The sequence below is a fragment of the Drosophila hydei genome, unplaced genomic scaffold (genome assembly GCF_003285905.1).
Source record: "Drosophila hydei strain 15085-1641.00,03,60 unplaced genomic scaffold, DhydRS2 tig00008114-arrow-pilon, whole genome shotgun sequence".
Taxonomy (NCBI): domain Eukaryota; kingdom Metazoa; phylum Arthropoda; class Insecta; order Diptera; family Drosophilidae; genus Drosophila; species Drosophila hydei.
In genome coordinates, this window is record NW_022045827.1 from 6,640,577 (window position 1) to 6,659,551 (window position 18,975).

Here is an 18,975-nt window from a genome sequence, read left to right on the forward strand (position 1 = left end):
GCAACGAGTCAATTGTCACTTGTTGCTTCTATGTTCCATATTTTGGCTGATAAGCGTTAACAGTTTTCTGGTATTTTTATTGGGCAACACTTAAAGTTCGTCTCTATATATAGTTATTGTAGCTGTTATTTTTGTATTGGCAGAGTCTCTCGCTTAATCTATTCCATGCTGCGTGTCGAGTGCGAGCGATACGTGGGCAGCTCCAATGACACCTTGCGTCGCTTGCAGCACCACACAATGCCCCATATCAGCAGCATAATCAGCAACAGCAGCAGAATGGCGCCCAAACAGATGGCAGCTATAGCCGCCTCAGTCAACACCACGTCTCTAACATCAATGTTAATGCTGCGCTGATTGCCCGCTGCATCGTATGCCGTTATGGCCACCTTCGGTTCACAGCAGGATGCCATATATGTGGCCTTCATGGGCTCCGTTGTACCAGCCGTATAGTAATTGCGATAGAACAGTCCATCCGCTGGCGTTGTCTGCAAGCGCAGTATGCCCGATTGCCAGTCTTGAGCGGTGACATCCAAAGTCCAGAAACGATCGCCACAGCTTTGTCCATCACTGCTTACATAGTCGCAGCGATTACCAAACTCCCAGGAAAGATTTGGTCCAGTGGAATCCTAGTGATAAACGTGTTATGCAAAAATGTAAGCTAGTTTAGATATTTCTGGAATATACCTGCGCATCAATGCTGGACACGACCTTTAGGCTAACCGCCAAGGTGGCCGTTTCGCGTCCATAGCTAGTGAATGTCACTCTATCCGTGGTGCCGGGCGATGTGCCCGTGGGTGCCAGCACAGTCAGACGCACGGTGCTTGTCTCTCGAGCACGCAAATAGAAGCTGCAACAGAGAGAAGAGAATGTCAATTAAAATTTTCCTGCTACAAGTTTCAATGGCAACTCACCCCGTCGGGCTGAGCTGCACCAGGAAACGCCGCTCGTCCGTCACTTGCACCGTCTGATAGACACGCTCCGCTCGCATATTGGTCACCTCAAAGAGCAGCGTAGATATTTGACCCGCATTCAAAAGCAGCTGCGATTGCGTACTGAGTTCGATTTTGGTGCCGCAACGTTGCAGCAACATGGCATTCAAGCTGGCACGCTGCGGCTCACCCGTAGCAGCGGCAAATTGTGTTTGATTTAGACTTGTCGTTGGCTGCACTAGCTCCGTTTGCGAAAAGGTTTCCACTTCGCTCTTAGGTGAATCCACTTCATTCTCTAGCTTTTCGTGTGACTCGGGAAATTTGAGTTTGGCCAGACGCGCCAAAGGACGTTCATGTACAGCATGGGAATAGTAGCTATCGATGCGTTTAATAATATCACCTGTAATTGATCAAAGAAACAGTAATTGAATTCACCGGAAGCAGATATTCTGTTTTGTATAATAGAAACAGGATTCAGATAGTACGTCAGCTTCTTGTTGTTGTTGTCGGTGCAGAAAAGCAGCTCTTTTGTGTGTACTTTCAGTTGGATGGCGTCAACAATCATTCCGCTCAGATGACGCTCAAGGTTGATACGGTTATCAAGCAGGCGGGCATCGTTATCTCTGGAAACGAGCCCCGAGCACCGGTTAGCTTGTTGTTTTTATATTTTTTCGTGGTTCAGAAAACGACGCATCTTAATTATAATTAGTTCAGTTCTATGCGTCCAACACGGTCGCCAAGTTGATTTTTAATTGATTAGCTGTGTGTTGTGTTGGTTTTCTTGAAACTTACCAAGAAAAACATCAGCTTTACGTTCGGCGCGTATGAAAACATTGTAAGCGGCTTTTGGTGAATCCGGCGTCAATTGCAGCTTGAGGATTGTTGCCTTGCGCAGCTTGTTGAGTGGTACGTATGCATCCAGTTCATCGGGGTTAGCATTTCGTGTATCATTGATTGATTTAAATTTGACCAGTTTCTTTAAATTTATATCTAAACGAAAACGGAGAATGTAATGCACACATAAACAAATTAACAGGTGTATTTTTGCCATTCACTGCGAGCACTGCACACAGCTGTTTTCCATGCAGCGTTGCCAGATTGCTAGCGGATCATTGTATACAGAAAAAATATATTTATTAAATATTGTGCGCAACTCAAAAATGAGTGCAAGTAATTTCAGTTATGACATGCAAGTATTTGTGCAAGCTATTGTCATCAGCTGTAATTATAGCTATATGAATATATAACCACTTGCACGCTGGCAACTCTACGCTGAGCAGCTGCTCTGTTATTGCTGTTATTAATTGTGTTGTTATTGTTGTGCAAGGAAACTACTTCTGCAAAACATTTAACATAAAAACGATTGTTTTTCGAATTGTGAAATCAAACAAATTACAAAAACATAAATAGTTGAATAGCTCTAAAGTGTTAAGTGTTAAGCCACAATTTAGTTTTTTTTTTTAAGAAAGCCTACTTGCCAGCTGACATGACCCGCGGCGTAATATAAAATTTCCAATTCGTGTGCATCATCAACAAAATTGCCTTCGATTTTGGTCAGAGGCCACTTTTGAACTTGGCCATGGCAGTGGCCAAATGCATGCCAGCCGACTAATTGTGTACGTATTTGTCTATATAATTGTAACTAATGCTGCAACGTCAAAAATTTGGCAACAATTTAAACAAATGACTCGCCATGTGTGTGTGTGTGCTCGTGAGAGTATTAAATATATTTTATGTGTTTGGGAAATTGAAAGCTTTTCGATTTTTATAGTTTTGCGATTTTCAAAATGCAATGTGCAATATTTTCTATATTGCGGCAGGCAACTTCAATTGATTTGTACAAAAAATGTTAAAACGGCGCCAGCATTGCTAGTGTGTATGCTAGCGTGTGTATGTGTATGTGTCATCCACTTCTCCCTCTCTTTCACTCTATCTGGAAATAACTTCCGTAAGCTCTACTATAACTGTGTTTATGGCAAAGTTCACAGCGTACTTACGATAAGTAAGCAGTGCAATAAATTGATAATATAGAGCACATGCGTTAAACGAATAACAATATGTGAAGAAATTTTAAAACAGAGTTTGCGTATCTCAAATGAGCCAATTACATTAGGGAATTTTATAACTGATTATTATGTTTGTTATAAGTCTTTAAGGCATGGAAAGTAGCTGTGATTTCTTTGAAGTAATCGATTAGCTATTGTATATCGATAAACATATTAACTTTAAGCTGTTGTATTTGGAAGGGATTTGAAGGGATTGTAGTTGAGCTGATCATTAGTATGGATTATATTTAATCTTTGGTATATATTATATATAATCTTTAGAATGCTAAATTAAAGCTCTTCTTGTTTTCGTTCATTATTCTTTCTATTGCGATAAGCCGCCATTCACATTGGAATCTGTGTTGAGATAAACAGTACGAGAGTGCTTGAGTCATTATTGCTTTTAGTCTGGTTGCATTCGTATAATCTATTTTGGGAGTGTCTGAACTATGCACCCTGGCTACGTGGACATAGACATTGATGTGTGAATAATACGCAAGTCGCCCGATTCTAGACCAATTTTGATAGCAACCATTTATATAAAATTAATAAAAGTGGCTCGTGGTTAGAAAACATTCACAATTTGTGCTGTGTATAGCCGGGAGAACGTTTAGTTAGTACAGTGTAAAAAAGTGCCAAACATATAGACATATAAAAATATACGAACATTTTGTATACTTACGCTTAGGACAAACAAACTTAAACAAAGATCGACAAGTGCAAATTGTAGTTAAACCTGTGCTGGGGTCGGTTTGGAAGCTAAAGTTAAAAGTACGCTGAACAATTTATTTTTTTTTAAAGTTATTTGCGAAATTATTTGTGTGTCTTTTTTATTGTAGACCCTTAAAGCTAAACATTTATTACTTTCATAAACATAAACATATATCTGCGTCTGTAAATAATATTTGAAGAAATTCTTTTGTACTACACGTTAATGTTAAGTATTTAGCATTAGGCTAGCGTTTTGGTTAGGGGAAGCGTTGGATGTGTTATTAGTTCTTCTTTTTTTGGCTATGTACATAAAACAGGCTGAGGAAACATAAGTCGGAAGAGGATTGGATGGGATAGGGTAGGCGGTTAGTTAAAATATAAAACTTAAAGCTAAGCACATATAAATAAGTACAGTTGACTCTTGAGACATTTTACAACACTGGCTTTTTAGTAAGAAAATATTGATATTGAGATAGAAGTAGCGTGTGTGAATGAGTTAAATTAACGTATATAGTATATAGAGATATACATAAATATATGCATATATATGTAAAGTTAGCTACAAAACAACTTAAATCGAAGCTAGCCTAGGCGCGCCCATACGCATGGGCCACGAAATTGAAGATCCCTTATTGTTGAACCCGTACACGCTGAACTTTTACAACACTATTAGTATGAAGTACAGCCCCGTTTTCTTTGTTCTGCTGCTTCTTCAACTCCAACTACTTGGTTAGTACTAAAAGAGTGAGATAGCTTATTTTGTGTGTGTGTGTGTCTGTGTGTGTGTGTTTGGGTTTGGGTTTAACTGTTAAACTAACCACCATTGGGCGTTGCCAGTGTGGCACGTCGCATGTTGGCATCGATTCGCACATGTAAACTGGACAGCGTCGTATCAACAGGTAGCTCCAGCTCCTGGGTACCTTGATACGCATCTGAGACGAGCGTTAACTGAAATTAGAGATTTAAGGAGAGAGAGGGAGAGAGAAAGAAAGAGACGTTGTTATCTGGTTGTTATTGTTTTTGGAATGTCTAGTTTCCTTTCTATAAACAAATTTGCCCTTCACTTTTCTTTCCATAACCTAGTTTTGCACAAAGATGCAACATCATCAACACAACAAACAGCTAAACAACAACAACAACAATCGCAGCAGCAGCAAATCGCGTCGTCGTGCTCTTGAGCACCTGTCTGAAAGGTAATCCAAGCTGCTATTTGCGTCTCACTTGGTTGCTTGGGCAACACTTGTTGCTGCCGCTGTTGTTGTTGTCGCCACTTTCAATTTCAACACTTGGCAGCAGGCTAGCTGCTAGCTGCTGGCTGTTTGCTGAGCTCCATCAGACTTTTAATTACACTAATTACGCTCGTACGACTATTTGCGCTCTTTACCGTATTGCCCGCTATATGCTGTCCATGCTCTGTGCTCACAATATGAATAATTTCGCCGCCTGATCGTATGGCCACCTCGCCCAAAATGCCGCCCACAGCATCTTCTGTCTCATTCTCGTTGGCCGACCGCTCGCCGTACCACAGCATAAACAACTGCAAAGAGAGTACGATTAATAAAAGTTACAATATTATCTAACTCTCTTTAAAAGTTTATCAACTCACGCGTATGCGCTTCTTTAGCAATGTAATCGCTGCATCCTGTACAATATCTGTGTGCGGCGGTATGACAGCTGTCGATATAAATATGGCGCTGTCATAGGGCACCAACTCGGCGGCCTGCAACACGCCCACAAAGGCATTGCCGCCCTCTATCTCTTTAGTGCTGTTCAGGCCCGCAATGAACTCTCGCGTATTGTTGAAACTGAAAGCGGAGGGCACACCTGAAATGAATAAATACAGATTGAGTATAAGTTAAAGGTAACAGATTATAAACAGATATAGACAGATTATAGACTCAAGACATTTATTTAGATTAAGTTCATTGTAGTTATCGATCAGTTAAGTGTTACTGAGAACTGTATAATCGAATTATTTTCTTCACCACGGTTCAAACTATTCTTAAGAATTTAAAATATCCAAAAGTTACAGCTGAAATCGGCATAGTTATCGATACATTATCGTAATAGTTTCGATAGTTTTTCTATATCTTACGCTTGGCAACAAACTCCGACTATTTCTGTCATTCATATTATTCTTATAACATCTCCCAGTACCCCTATTTTCAACAATTATCGATCATCGATAGTCGATAAGTTTTTAAAACTACATACCTGAGGCATTCAGCGTGACGAGCACAATTTTTATATTTATATTTTTGTCCTGCAACGCATCTATGTACAACCGCTTGGCCTGGTCCAGCGATGCTGCAGATGGATCCACGATAACCGCTAGCGGCATGCGTATATAGACATCCTTGATGTAGTTGCGCAGCTGATCGGCGGGCAACAGCTCTGGCTTGGTCAGATGTATGTGCTTCGATTGCTTTCGAGGCGCAGGCGTTGTTGCAGTCGGTGTTGGCGTTGTTGTTGTTGTTGTCGTTGTCGTCGTCGTCGTTGTGGTTGAGCTTGGCATGAGGACTGGTGGCCCGTTAGTGGGCACGGCAATGGGCGTTGGTTCGGGCCAACCACCGAAGCCGGCGAAACCACCAAAACGTGCTGCGAGCACTGGCAGCGGTGCCTCTGTTGTTGTTGTTGTCGTCGTTGTCGTTGTTGGGGTCTGCTGAATTGTGGTTGTGATGCGATGCTCCGTGCTGTCCTGGTCATCGTAATAGTACTCGTCGGAGCTGGGCTTAAAGGGTTTGGCTTTGTGGCTCATGGGCAGCTGTTGTATGTGTGCCTGCGGCTGGGCCGGCTCATCGCGATAGATGACGCCGTCTTCCTGATCCTTGGGTACGTAAATAGGCTGCGTTTGGTGCTCCACCACCATATCGTCTTCGACATAGTCGGGCTCTTTGTGAGGAAATCTTTCCGCTTTGGCCTTGCGCACATATTCGGGCACTGTTGTCGTTGTGACTGTGGACTGCTCCTCCTGTGACTGCTTTTTGGGCGGCTCTGCGTGTTGCTCCTCTTCCTGCATGTCCTCGTAGTAGTACTCTTGCGAATTCCTCGCGGGCTTGACGACTTTCGTCTCCTGTTTCTGTGTGGGCGCATCTTCCATAACTTCAGCTGCCGTATTCTCATCGTACTCGGTGGTTGCCGATGCAGCTGTGGGCACTGACATCTCAGTGACCGCGATCGGCACCTTCTCCGTGGTCGATTGCTGTTCCATGGACTGCAGCGCATTGACCGTCTCTGCGGGCAGAGCACTTTCTTCGGCCTCGATGCTATTGCGTCGCTGCTGTGTTTCCGTATCAACTGCGGTTTCCTGCTGCGCCGGCTCGTAGATGTCATCACTGCCACCAACACCGCCACCGTCCCCCATATCGCCGCCATAATCCTCGCCCTGGGCCTGCAGCAGGGTAAGCAGCGTGAGCAGCCAAAGCCCCAGCAGGCAAATTCTACTCGTTCGCAGTATCATTGCAATGGAATGTGTCTTGGTTTGATATTTAGTTAAGTCTTCTGTTCGGTATCTCCCGTGACTCTATCAGCATCCAAAAAATCTACAACAAAAATGAACAACAAGAAATGTCATAAATCAAACATTTTTTGAAAGCAACCAAATGCGAGTCTTGATTGATTGACGCTCAGTAAATTGACGCAATTATGCGCCATCATTATTATTATTATTAAAATTTATTATTGTTAAATTACCGTTGTTTTCGTTAGTTTCGACACTTTCGCAATGCGAAAAAGTGAAATGCCTTTACAATTATCCTATTATTCTGTTATTAAAAACATTTTCAATTTAATTAACGTTAATGGAGCTCAAAATGAGGAAAGGGTAAAAACACATTAACCATGATTCTAATTAGAGAGAGAGGGAGAGTGTATGGAAATGGTAGAGAAAGAGTAGGGTAGAGATTAGCAAAAATAGCAAATTATTATATGACTAAATAGAAATGTATTTTTGGTGATAAAAAAATAGAAATAAAGGGAATTTGTTGCGGCAGAAAAAAATCATAAATATATATATATATATGTATATATAAAAATATCTTTTGTAATATTTATATAACATGTATGGATATTCATATATATTCTGCTGCTTGTTAAAGGCAATTCTATGATATGGATAGATTGCTGATATAGGTAGTAGATCAGACATCTACATTTATAGGCCAAGCTGCGAAAATACTTCATATAGATCAACTATCTATAGCTTGGCTTATAGACATCAGATCTACATCCTAAGTATATCTTTACATTGACGTATATCCTTACATTGACTACAATAAGTCGTTATCTATATCTAATGACTATCATCACAATAACAAAATCCACATTTTTCTTTAATGAAATCAGCTTAGAAAGATAATTCATTGCACAAAAGCAATTCTCTTAGTCTCCTCGATTTTAAATGTATTTCTTTTGTATTTAGCCAACAATTATTTTACAATTTGCTGCTGCTGCTATTAAAAGCTAGTTATAAATAAATAAAAAAACAGCAATTTCGGCTGATCACGCACTTTTCAATTTGAAACTTGATAAACGCCAAGCAAAATATTTTCCAAAAGTCATGTTCATGAACATGAGTCAATGTAAAACATTAAGAGCCACCAACGAGCAACAAAATGGGCTTTAACAATGGCTCTACAAAAAATACAAGAAAAAAGATAAAATAAAAATTGCTGTGCATAGCAATTTTTGAGGCTGGAGAAATGTTTTTCTTTGCCAAAATAAAAAGGCTAAAAAAACCAAACAACTCGTGATTAAATTGAGTAGCGCATTAGAAACATATATAAATGGATTGTAAAAACGAAAAACAAACAAATCAACTATATGGTCAAGGTTTTTGACTATATTTCTTCTTCTTTTTTATTTATTTGCTTTTAAGTTTTATCGAAACCTGCTGCAGCTGCGGAAAACGAAGAGCAGGCGGCGCTTAAGCCGTTGACATTAGCAAATGATTAAAGCGTGAGACGCACAAATGCAACAACAGCAACAGCAGCAACAACAACCACTTTATGAAGACATGTTTTTGTTAGGCCCCATCAAACCATCAGTAAAAAAACTTAATAACTAAATAAAACTGTTGCCAGCGCTAGATTAAATCTGACTTTTTGAATGGGTTTGGATACCCTGTGTTTGACTGGGTTGCACAGCAAATATAGCTGGAAGGCAAGTTAAGGGCATTAGAGCTAGAAACTAATGGAGTTATAGAATTTTTCAACTGAGAATCTTAAAATTTTATATATATCTTAAAATATTTGAATACATTTCTTTCGAAATGAAAAACTTATAATATGGAGTCTTCAAGATGTTTCTATTTCATTTGATTGACTGCAAATTTTAGCTTTTCTTTCTATGTATATGATTACTCTATAGTTTCTCTATATCTAAAAGTTGAAATTCAGGAAACTGTTAATTTTTTCGACTTAAACTATTTATTTTCCCTTCTAATCATTTTTTATCTAAAGACTAGAAATGAATTCACATTTTATATTAGTTCCAAGCTAATCCGCTTTATAAAGGGCATTTGCTATTCGAGCTCTTTATTACCCAAGTTCAATATGAATATACCTTCGCAATAGCCAATGCTGTTTCGCTCAATTTGATCAACTTTTAACATTTAATTAACTAAATGCAATTAGCACTTGGATTGCGCGTCATTCGAACAATAAATACAAACATATGAAGACATATATATATATTATATGTTTTTATTTACTTTTATTTTGTGGTCAAATGCATTTTGCGTTTATTGGTTTCGAGTTGAAGAGCGTCGGCTTGTTTGAATAACAAATTAGCAACAAATCAATTTGAATGATTGATTTCTTGGCTTCTCTTTGGCTCTCTGTGTGTCTCGTGATGTGTGCAACAACGTGGTCAACTCAGGCTAACAGTTGTCATTAATTAACGACATGCAAAAAATACAATAAAATTATAAAAAAAAAAACAAATATATTTATATATATATATATATATATATATATATATATATATATATATATATATATATATATATAGATAAATATATATGTATATTAAAACCCCTAAAACTGAAACGTTTTTTATATGCGTGAATAACAACAAAAACAACAACAACGAACATGTGGAAATAAATTAAGTTAAAATATTCTGCGTTCGTTTTTCTCGTTTTTCGATCTTTTTTTTTGGCAGCTGCTCACGACGCCTTTTTTATTATTTTTTTTTTTTTAAATTCGAAAATTGATTTGTACATTTTTCAGGCGTTGCAAGGTCAATGCGCATTTCGTGAAGCCGGTTCGTTCGTTCATAGAAGAGAGGCCGCCGCTGCCACTTAGAGGCAGAATTGAGCTACTGCTGTTGCCCTGACACCAAATCCCCTATTCGAAATGAGAACCTACATTCCTCTCAGCGAACCCATTTCAGATTAAATGCAGTTCCGCTTTCAATGAACGATAAATGCGGAATGCAGACAAATGGCACGTTTGATTTCTGAATCTACTGATTATTGACCTTATCGAATATGCGCAGCTTTCATTCATGAAACTATGGCAAAAGCGTTCACATCGCAGTCATCGAGACACGTAGCTCTTGAATGCTGCACTGATCACTGAGCTTATAGTGTAAAAGGTGTTTTCAATTTGTCAGCTCACTAAAGGTTAAACACAGTTGCTAACATTGCATATCATATGTCATGCAATTCACTTAACACTTATCAAAATTATAATATTTCCTTGCTTTTAGAATGAATGAACGAATGATACAAGGCTGGAACGCAATTTAAGTTTAAATAATTAAAGCCTTATGACATAATCCTTCAACGTTTTACATGTTTAATATTTATACAAATGATTGAAGAATTGAAATTATTCGAGAATCTGATGAGACAATGAGATAATCACAATGTGCTATAAAAGTAATTCATTCACTACTCATTCTATAGCTCTGTCATGTACATGTCATCAACGAGGCGAAAACTTTAATTACTAAAAGTCAAACTATTCTTTTCTTGTTCGTCTATTTGTAGTTGAAACTGAAATACGACAGATATAGGGCATCTCTGCTTAGTTATAAGGCTATTCAGGTTTTATATTAGAATTCTATATGCTAACAATCTTAGCAAACATTGAGTCAAATTCCTGTTTACTAAACCTTTTGACCTGTATTAGAACCCACTAATATATATATATATATATTAACAATGCTGAGTCACATTTGTTAATTCATATGCATAGTCGTACTGCTTGTTATTATTTTATATTTATAATCTATAATTTTATACATTTAGCAGGCTTGACGAAATATATTTGTTGATTATTACCAATCAACAAATTAACAAGGTTTAATAAACAAAATATAAGCAGGTTGTCCGTAAAGGTATTTCCAGAACCTACCGGTTCTATTATTAGCCTATATTATTTTATTATTATTTATATATATTATATTGATTAAAATTTAATATCAATTATATTAAATTTTGTATTAAAATTAAATATCAATTTTACTTTTTATTTTATTTTAGAATTAACCAATATAATAAAATGAAATAGTACTTTTAGTTATCTATAGTTTATTTTTATAAACTAATCAATTCGGTCTTGATAAGATAAATATTTGTAAATATTTCTGAAGGCTTCATAGTAAAAGCGTGAACAGTTTGCATATATTCTTAGATAAGTTGAGCCAGTACTATATATATAACTAAGATCTAAGACAACGATATGCCAAATATATATAGATTATATTTATTTACGTGCCATCACTAAAGCAGCGTAAAAGCATTTAAATCTTTGCATCGTTCGAATGAGACGTGCTTATTTTAATCAACAACAGCGTCAACATCATCAAGATCTTAACTCTGACATCAATCAGAGACACAGAGAGAGGGAGAGAGAAAGAGCGAAAGAGACAGAGTGCGAGAGGGCTGGCGGGTGGTAAATATTTCACTTTTCGATTGCAGCTGACGTGAGATTGTGAATTCTGCGAGTGAACGCAACAGAACCGAACAGAAACCGATTCGAAGTTGAACTGAACTGAACTGAACTGAAGTGTTAGCTCAGACAGTAATTTGTTTATTATTATTTGTAGGCAATTTATTTTTTTTAATTAAAGAAAGACAACAGAGAACAGCAAATTACAAAACCAAAGCCAGCTGTGTCAGTTCATCAATCAGCAGCAGAAGCAGCTGATACTTATTATTATTATTATTATTTAAAATTCTATAAACAAATTAGAGACGCGCAATTATTCGAGTTCCCTGTGAGTAGGTGTTGGCTCTATGGGCGGGCCGAGGTGGAGCGGATGTAATTCAAATAGCGCGTAAGCATTTCAGATATGCTATGACTTTTTTATTGCCCCGCAAATTTATGAAAAATAATTGCAAAAATTATAAATTCAAATTGCGTTTTTGCACACTTTTTATTTCGTATTTTGTATACCCTAAACGTAGCAACAGCGGCCAATGGTTGGTTTACTTTGAAGTTTTTGGCAAAGAAATTTAAGAATTAAATTTAGAATTTAGAATTCATGAAATGTTAGAAGACACAAAGAAAACTGTCTGATGTCTGATGAATGCATAACTATCTAATACTGAATTCAAATAATAGTCTGTGATGTTTCTGATATATAGACAGTCACTTTGAGATATATAAAAATCCAACTGATGATAAGAAGAGGAGATGCTTGATATAAAAAGCTTTCTAATTTCATGAAAACACACCTTGTTAATTTTTTAACAATTAGATTCAAACATAAAGTAGGTCCTTATGTGCTTCGATTTTATGTATTATAATTTGTATAAATATTGTAATTTTATTTCTAACTTTGAGTGCCCTAAAAACGTTTAAAATGGCAATTCAAGTCATAAATTTTCTCTGGATTGATAGATGTTTCAAAGTCTTTCTTAACTACACTTTACACTGCAAAAAAATTTAAAAGGCAACTTCTACTAATGCAAACATTTAGAACAGGGTATCAATTAGTAGATCACTTCATGCCCACAAACACAAAGAGAGAACCTGCAGCTCGTTATTTGCTTTCTAGCAAATTGTGTTTGCTTTAGAAACGCAAATAACAAATTGCAATTGCAATTGCAATCATAAGATTCAATTGGTGTCTGACATTTTACTAGTATAGACGATGCAGCGCGTTCATTTCAAACCCTTTTGGAAGAACCCACGCGCCGTCGAGCAGCTGCGGCTGCTGCTTGTTTTATTGTTGATTTTTCTTGACATTGAAATCGCAGTAACTTTGTAAGCGATTCGCTTCGATTGTTGTTTTTTATATTATTATTTCGATTGTGATTTATAAACAACGCTTTTTAAATACACATAAATTTTTGTTCTTCTTCTTTTATTTGACATCTGGCATTTCGAGCAAAAGATTATTTTTTTTTATTCTGTTGGCTTTTGCTTTTGTTGTACCCCTCACACTTGCCTTATATGCGACTTCTTGTTGACGACGTGGCTGGCTGGACGGTCAAAATTGCATATATTAGCAATAAATTGCGAGTATTATAAATAATTAAGTTTTTTATGATATTGTTTTTTTTTTTGAAAGTATGGATAGTTGGCACTGGCAAACAAATGACTTAGGCAACGAACTTGTTTAGCGGCCGCACTTTATAAGTTATACGATTGAAAATTGCGTTCAATCAATATGTAAAACGAATGCACTTTATTTATGCATTTTGCGCACTTCTTTGCATTGTTTATGAATTGCCAACGCTTATGCAAAGCATAACAACAATACAATAATAACAATCAAAAGCAATCACTTGCACTTTAGTACAAAGCAGACAGACGCACGCTCACACACGTACACAGAAAAAGCTCAAAATCCAGCGTGTTGTTGCTTTTGTTGTTGTCGTATATTGATTAACCCGTTTAAATTTTAGTTGTTTTTGGCTTTGTTTTTTGCTTCTTTCTGGCGTTGGTTTATGTTCATTTAGTGGAGGCACACACGTTGCGTGTTGTTGCTATTGTTGAGCTGCTTTCAGCACTTGCGGCCGCGACGACGTCTCAAATGAAACTGAAAGCAGACACAGAAAACAGCGACCAACGAACAAACCAAACCAAAACCAACTCAGAGCACCACGATCACTGTTCAGTTTCAGCTCGACTCAACTTAGCTCAACTTGGCTCGATCAGCGCTGTTGACGTCGACGTTGCGACGCTGACAGCAGCCTCAACAGCAACAGCCGCAGCAACAGCATTCAGTCTCGTTCGCTCTGTTTAGCTGGAATCTTAAGAGCGTGATGCTGATAAAGTGGCAACGTGCTGGCCCCCAAATTTGAATAGGCGCCATATAGATATACTTATATTTATATATATATATCTGTATATGTGTTCTATGTGTGATTATGTAGTATTAGTGCTTAGAAAATGACAAACATCAGAATATTATAAAGTTGACTTTGATTGACTGTTTAGATACCCATCACATAGCTTGTAGAATTTATGAAATAATATATCATTTTTGTTGCTTTAGCTTTTGACTAATGGGCACAACAATATATTTTTGCTTCACTTAACTGTTCTATACATAGATACTTCAGTATTTATTTCTGTGTATGATGTTTATGATACATATTTCATAGCCAATTGCTGTTGGAAATACTAAACGTTTCTTATCTATACTATTTCATCAATAATAATTGCAAAACTTTGTTTAAAAAAAAAAACAAATTTCAATTCAAAATCTCACCTCTTCTATACAAATATTTTAAAATATTCAGATGATTGAAAAATTTATATCATTTTTATGTAAATAAAATATCTGCTTTCTATAGATTATATATATATATATATATATATATATATATATATATATATATTTAAAATATGCGTTTACTCTAATCCAAGCTACATTTAATTTTTGTTTATTATATGACAAAGTTCTTTGCACGTTGACCTTTTTATTTGTTGTTGCCATTAAGCGCATTAAAAATAAAATAAAAATAAATATATGCTTAACACAAGCCATCAAAATTCATGCAAAAAAAATAAAAATAAATATATATATATATAGTAAATTATAATAATGTGCAAGGCGAACTGAGGTCTGTCACACTCTGTAGGAGGAAGTTCGTCTACCCAGGCGCAGCGTTTAAAAATGGAGCGTGTATCGAATTTAATATGCTTGCTCTGTCTACCTCATAAAACTCATAAGCATGCCCCCCTTGTAGAGCCGGCTACGTTCGATTTGCCTATCAATAAAAATGCAAAAAAATCGTACTAAAGCTTAATAAATACATGCGGAACTGCTTTGGACATACGCAACTAAGTTCGTTATATTATATCGAATAATCAAAATCTTATGACTACTGTATTCCAGTTTGGATCTTAAAGATATATATAAAACAGAGTAGAAGAGTAGAAACAAAAAAACTGGAACTTTGCTTTCTTTGTTGTTAAAAATTTCTTTACTATGAAATCGCTTTGTGGCTTGTTTATTGTGTTGGCGTCCCAAGGTTCTTTCAATGTTGCACTTAAAACTAAAGCGTTTGCAGAATGTTCAGCAACAGCAAACGAGAAATTCTACACGCTAAATATTTATATTCTTTTGTACAGCACAAGACATTTTCTCGACTCATTTCCAACTAGAACAACAACAAAAAGGCAACACGCAGCAATTGTTCTGTGTTTTTTTTTTTTGTTTTGCTTTCAAACTTTCGGCAAAAATTTTAAGGAATTTCTAGACAATTCTCTTTTTTGTGTCTGTAGTTGGTGTAATATGAGAATTATATACTCTTGTATCGCACAGAGTACATCGTATATGTACGCAATGAGACAGCAGCTTATCCATTGCTATGCCAGTTGGCTCTAAGTGTCATTATATTAGTGCATTATGACATGAAGTCCATTAGTAGTAAGTATATCTATAAGTTTCTAAAATATTGGTGACTTGTGGATATTTATATCTGTATTGGATATTTGTGGATATTTATATTGTATTTATGAGACCATCGGAGAATCTTTCAGTCTTCCCTGTCTTTCTGCTGTTTTACTTTGTTTTTCGCTCCTTTAATTTGTTTTTTCTCTGATCCCTCACTCGCTCTATCTGCGCTCATTCTCTGTTCTAACTCTTTCTCCTCTCACTCTTTATCTCTCTTTCTCTACTTTCGCACTTTGTCACTCAATCTACTGTATTTCTCATTGTCTCTACCTTTCTCTCTCTGTCTACCCATCGATCTATTTGTTTTTTCTTTTCGTCAGCCTTGTCTCCTTACCGCTCTCTTCTCTCTCTCCAATTCCCTCTGTCTCCAACTTTTGCCCTTGCCTGTTCCATGAGCTCTCTTCTATGCTGTCTGCTTATCAACATAAAATTATTTCTACATCCAAGGAATATCTAATATACAATTTTCTTTTGTAAGCGTATTATATCTTCAACTTGAAGTTTTTAGTCATATTTAATTATACTTTTTACTTAGCCTTTTTTTATTTTTTTTTTCTTTGCTCGCGCTTTTTCAATGAAGTTGTCGCTTTTTATGACAACAACAGCAAATTATGCGTCCATCTCATCTACTTGTTGGGCAAAATATTAGCCGGCATTATTGCGGTTGTGGCCGCTGTGGTTTTTTGTCCACAAAAAAAATCGTGTACGCGCTGTGACCTACGTGCGTTCCTCAAAGCTTCCTCAATGTGGCTGAGTAGTCGGTTGCGTCTTTGTGGTTCGTTGAATGTTTAATTGCAACATAAAATTTATTGTTTACTCACATATATATACATATATATGCATGTATATTCTTGACATAGATATAAATAAATAAGGCAAAGAAACCACATAAATTCCGTTTAAAGCAAGTGAATTTTGATGATCTAACATTATTATTACATATTTTTTTATATTTATATTTATATTTTGCAGTGACCAAAAACTGAGTCGCACATCAATATTTTATAGATTGACAACGTATATAAATACATTAAAATAAACACATTTATATATAAATAAACAAAACAAGATCGTTAAAGAAAGCTGGAAATCTTGAATGAATTCGACTTATAACTGGAATCTCTTACCCACTCCTTTGATACGATTCGTATTTATATAACGTATTTAATTTCAACTTTATTCACTTAAATTTCACGCTCTATTATTCATTTCTGTTTTATACTTTATGTAAATTTTATAACAATTTTTTTGCGTTTTACAATCAATTTATTTATTGCACATTTTGCGCCGAGAATTTATTCGCCTCACGCAATTTTCATGCATTTTGCGCTTTCGTTAAATATTTTGCAATTCATTTTTGTTGTTGCATTTTATTTTTTCCTTTGCACAATATCTTGCAGCCTTTTTGTTTTAAGGGAAGTAAAGTGAAAAAACCCCAAATATACTAAGTGAAATTAAATATTTGGCAATCGTTTCGTGAATTTATAGCGGACACTCGCAATATGTATTAATTTACTTGATTAACGCTAAATTTGTGATGCTGATCGATCGAGTGATCGTTCGTTTTGATTGAAAACACACTTCTGAAGTCAAATATCCATTATTTTGTTGTTGTTTAATATAGATGCTAATCAATCAAAAAATTACCAACTTGTTGCATTCGATGCCCAATAAACGTTTCACACTTTACGAACTGGTGAGAGGCTGTGCAAGTCGCGACTATATATGGTAAAATATCTGCCAATATATCCTGACGTGGGTGATCACACTTGATATAGATATATACTCCTCAATACTGCTTGCTGTACGAGCTAACGATCGTAACAATACTAAAACGAAGTTCCCTAATTACACGCCCTTTTGTAGTCGCAGTTCATCAACTTAACATATAGTTATGCAACTATATACATATATATATGTGTATGTGTGTGTGCTTAAATTTGAGTGTGTCACATAAATTGTTTAAATATTTAGCAATTGGTTGCAAGCGGACATAGACATAATACGCTGCAAACAGAGCGCACCTTATTGATAAGATTATATTGCCAAGAATCTATATCGGAATTACCAGGCAGTTGCTCGAAATGCGTCACAAGGCCGCTGACTGAGCGACTTGAAACTGGGTGTGTGTGCTTGACTTTTAGGCTGGGGTGGAAATAGACATATTTTGCTGGAATTACCCAGCTGGCAGAGTTTAACAGGCATGAAGCCTTAAATAAAATATAAAAAAAAAAGCATTTCACTTGAATTGGCTGCTACCTGAGTTCGTTGTCTAAGTCTTTTGTATTTGTGCCTGCCATTTGGACTATGTGCATGACTGCTTGTTTACGATGTTTGTCGGGTATGGAATGTGCTGTGAAGTAACTCAATAATCGTTTGAATTTGAAATGTGGTTAAAGTTCAAATTATTTGTAGAAATCTTGACTGCGGCTATCGCAATGTGACATATCTCGTGTTCCAAAATGAATTAATTATAATACATAAATTTGTAGAAAATCAATATGCTATGCTTGCTGATAGCCTACAGTTCAGATAGATAGAGAATATATTTTAACTGTGTAAAAATCTTGACAAGAGAAACAAGAGAGAGAAGAGGGCAAATCTTCTCAAGATTTGAAATATGCTTAAATTCGCAGCTTCAATCGAAGTTTAGGCATCGACTCTTAACTCTCATTTCCTGGTACGAACCAGTTCAGTTCAGCTGAGATATTTTATCTCTAAATGTAATATCTTTGCAGAAAAGTACTTTAAAGTTTCTAATTCAAACAGGTTCAACTCAGCTAACCAAGATTTCAGTTACAAATAAATCTTAAGAATTTCATGTAACACTCTACTTCTTACTCTATCCAGTCAACTATATAAAATACCTAAAATAATGCACAATGATATCTGATTAATCGACATTATTATGGCCTCTATGAAATGTTCTCAAAAAGCCAAGCGTATAAATGGCTTCGACAACATCAAGAAAACAAGACAAAAACAAAAATGTTGAACATTTTCTGCTTCTTCTTCTTTGTCTTCTTGTGTTTTATTGGTTGGTTTTGGGCTCTTGTTGTGATGGTTATAGAAAAATCGTGCATTTTATTTATATCATCGTTTTGCCGCTGGCAGACAAACCGTCTCGAGCATCGAGCATCGTCTCCAAGCAGTTCCAAGCACGCATTTTTATTGAGTTTTTTAGTTTTATTTTGATTTCATTTCGCTCTTGTTTTTTGGGCATTTCGTTGCCGGAGGGTTCAATGCCAAAAATGCCAAGCTGGTGTTTATTTATTTTGGTTTTTTCTTTTCATTTTTTCGACATATCTTATACGTTTTTTTTCTTTTCGTTGGATCCCTCATTTTTGGCATGCGACCTGCACGAGCCTTAAACCCAAATTGCTGGCAATCTTTTCGGGGCATCTTTATTGGTTGTGCCCAATGTGTGT

General features: G+C 36.3%; 2 protein-coding genes across 5 annotated transcripts in view; one reads left to right on the forward strand and one right to left on the reverse strand.

The window, feature by feature from the left end:
• The window catches only part of LOC111595558, a 28,401-nt gene that overhangs the window by 479 nt on the left and 8,947 nt on the right, over positions 1-18,975 (forward strand). The gene's annotated exons all lie outside the window — the stretch shown is intronic.
• On the reverse strand, positions 71-17,363 carry LOC111595560. 4 transcript variants are annotated; one of them, XM_023309354.2, is made up of 9 exons: positions 17,199-17,363; positions 5,900-7,227; positions 5,292-5,509; positions 5,070-5,222; positions 4,504-4,633; positions 1,722-1,919; positions 912-1,329; positions 685-847; positions 71-626 (listed from the first exon to the last, which is right to left on the reverse strand). In XM_023309354.2, exons 2-9 carry the CDS (start codon positions 7,143-7,145, stop codon positions 159-161), a joined length of 2,994 nt encoding a protein of 997 aa, XP_023165122.2. In that variant the 5' UTR covers positions 7,146-7,227; positions 17,199-17,363; the 3' UTR covers positions 71-158. The 4 variants fall into 4 exon arrangements, with proteins under 4 accessions (XP_023165122.2, XP_023165123.2, XP_023165125.2 ...); XM_023309355.2 differs by having other exon boundaries at positions 17,195-17,363; XM_023309357.2 differs by lacking the exon at positions 17,199-17,363 and adding an exon at positions 16,675-16,691.

What these genes read in the sequence shown, in the direction of transcription:
- LOC111595560 (XM_023309354.2), bottom strand. Translation starts at nt 7,145, where the DNA reads ATGATACTGCGAACGAGTAGAATTTGCCTGCTGGGGCTTTGGCTGCTC. An exon ending in TGCTAAAGAAGCGCATACGC is followed by an intron (nt 5,223 to 5,291) that starts GTGAGTTGATAA and finishes CTCTCTTTGCAG; the next exon opens with TTGTTTATGCTGTGGTACGG. An exon ending in AGCATATAGCGGGCAATACG is followed by an intron (nt 4,634 to 5,069) that starts GTAAAGAGCGCA and finishes CTCTAATTTCAG; the next exon opens with TTAACGCTCGTCTCAGATGC.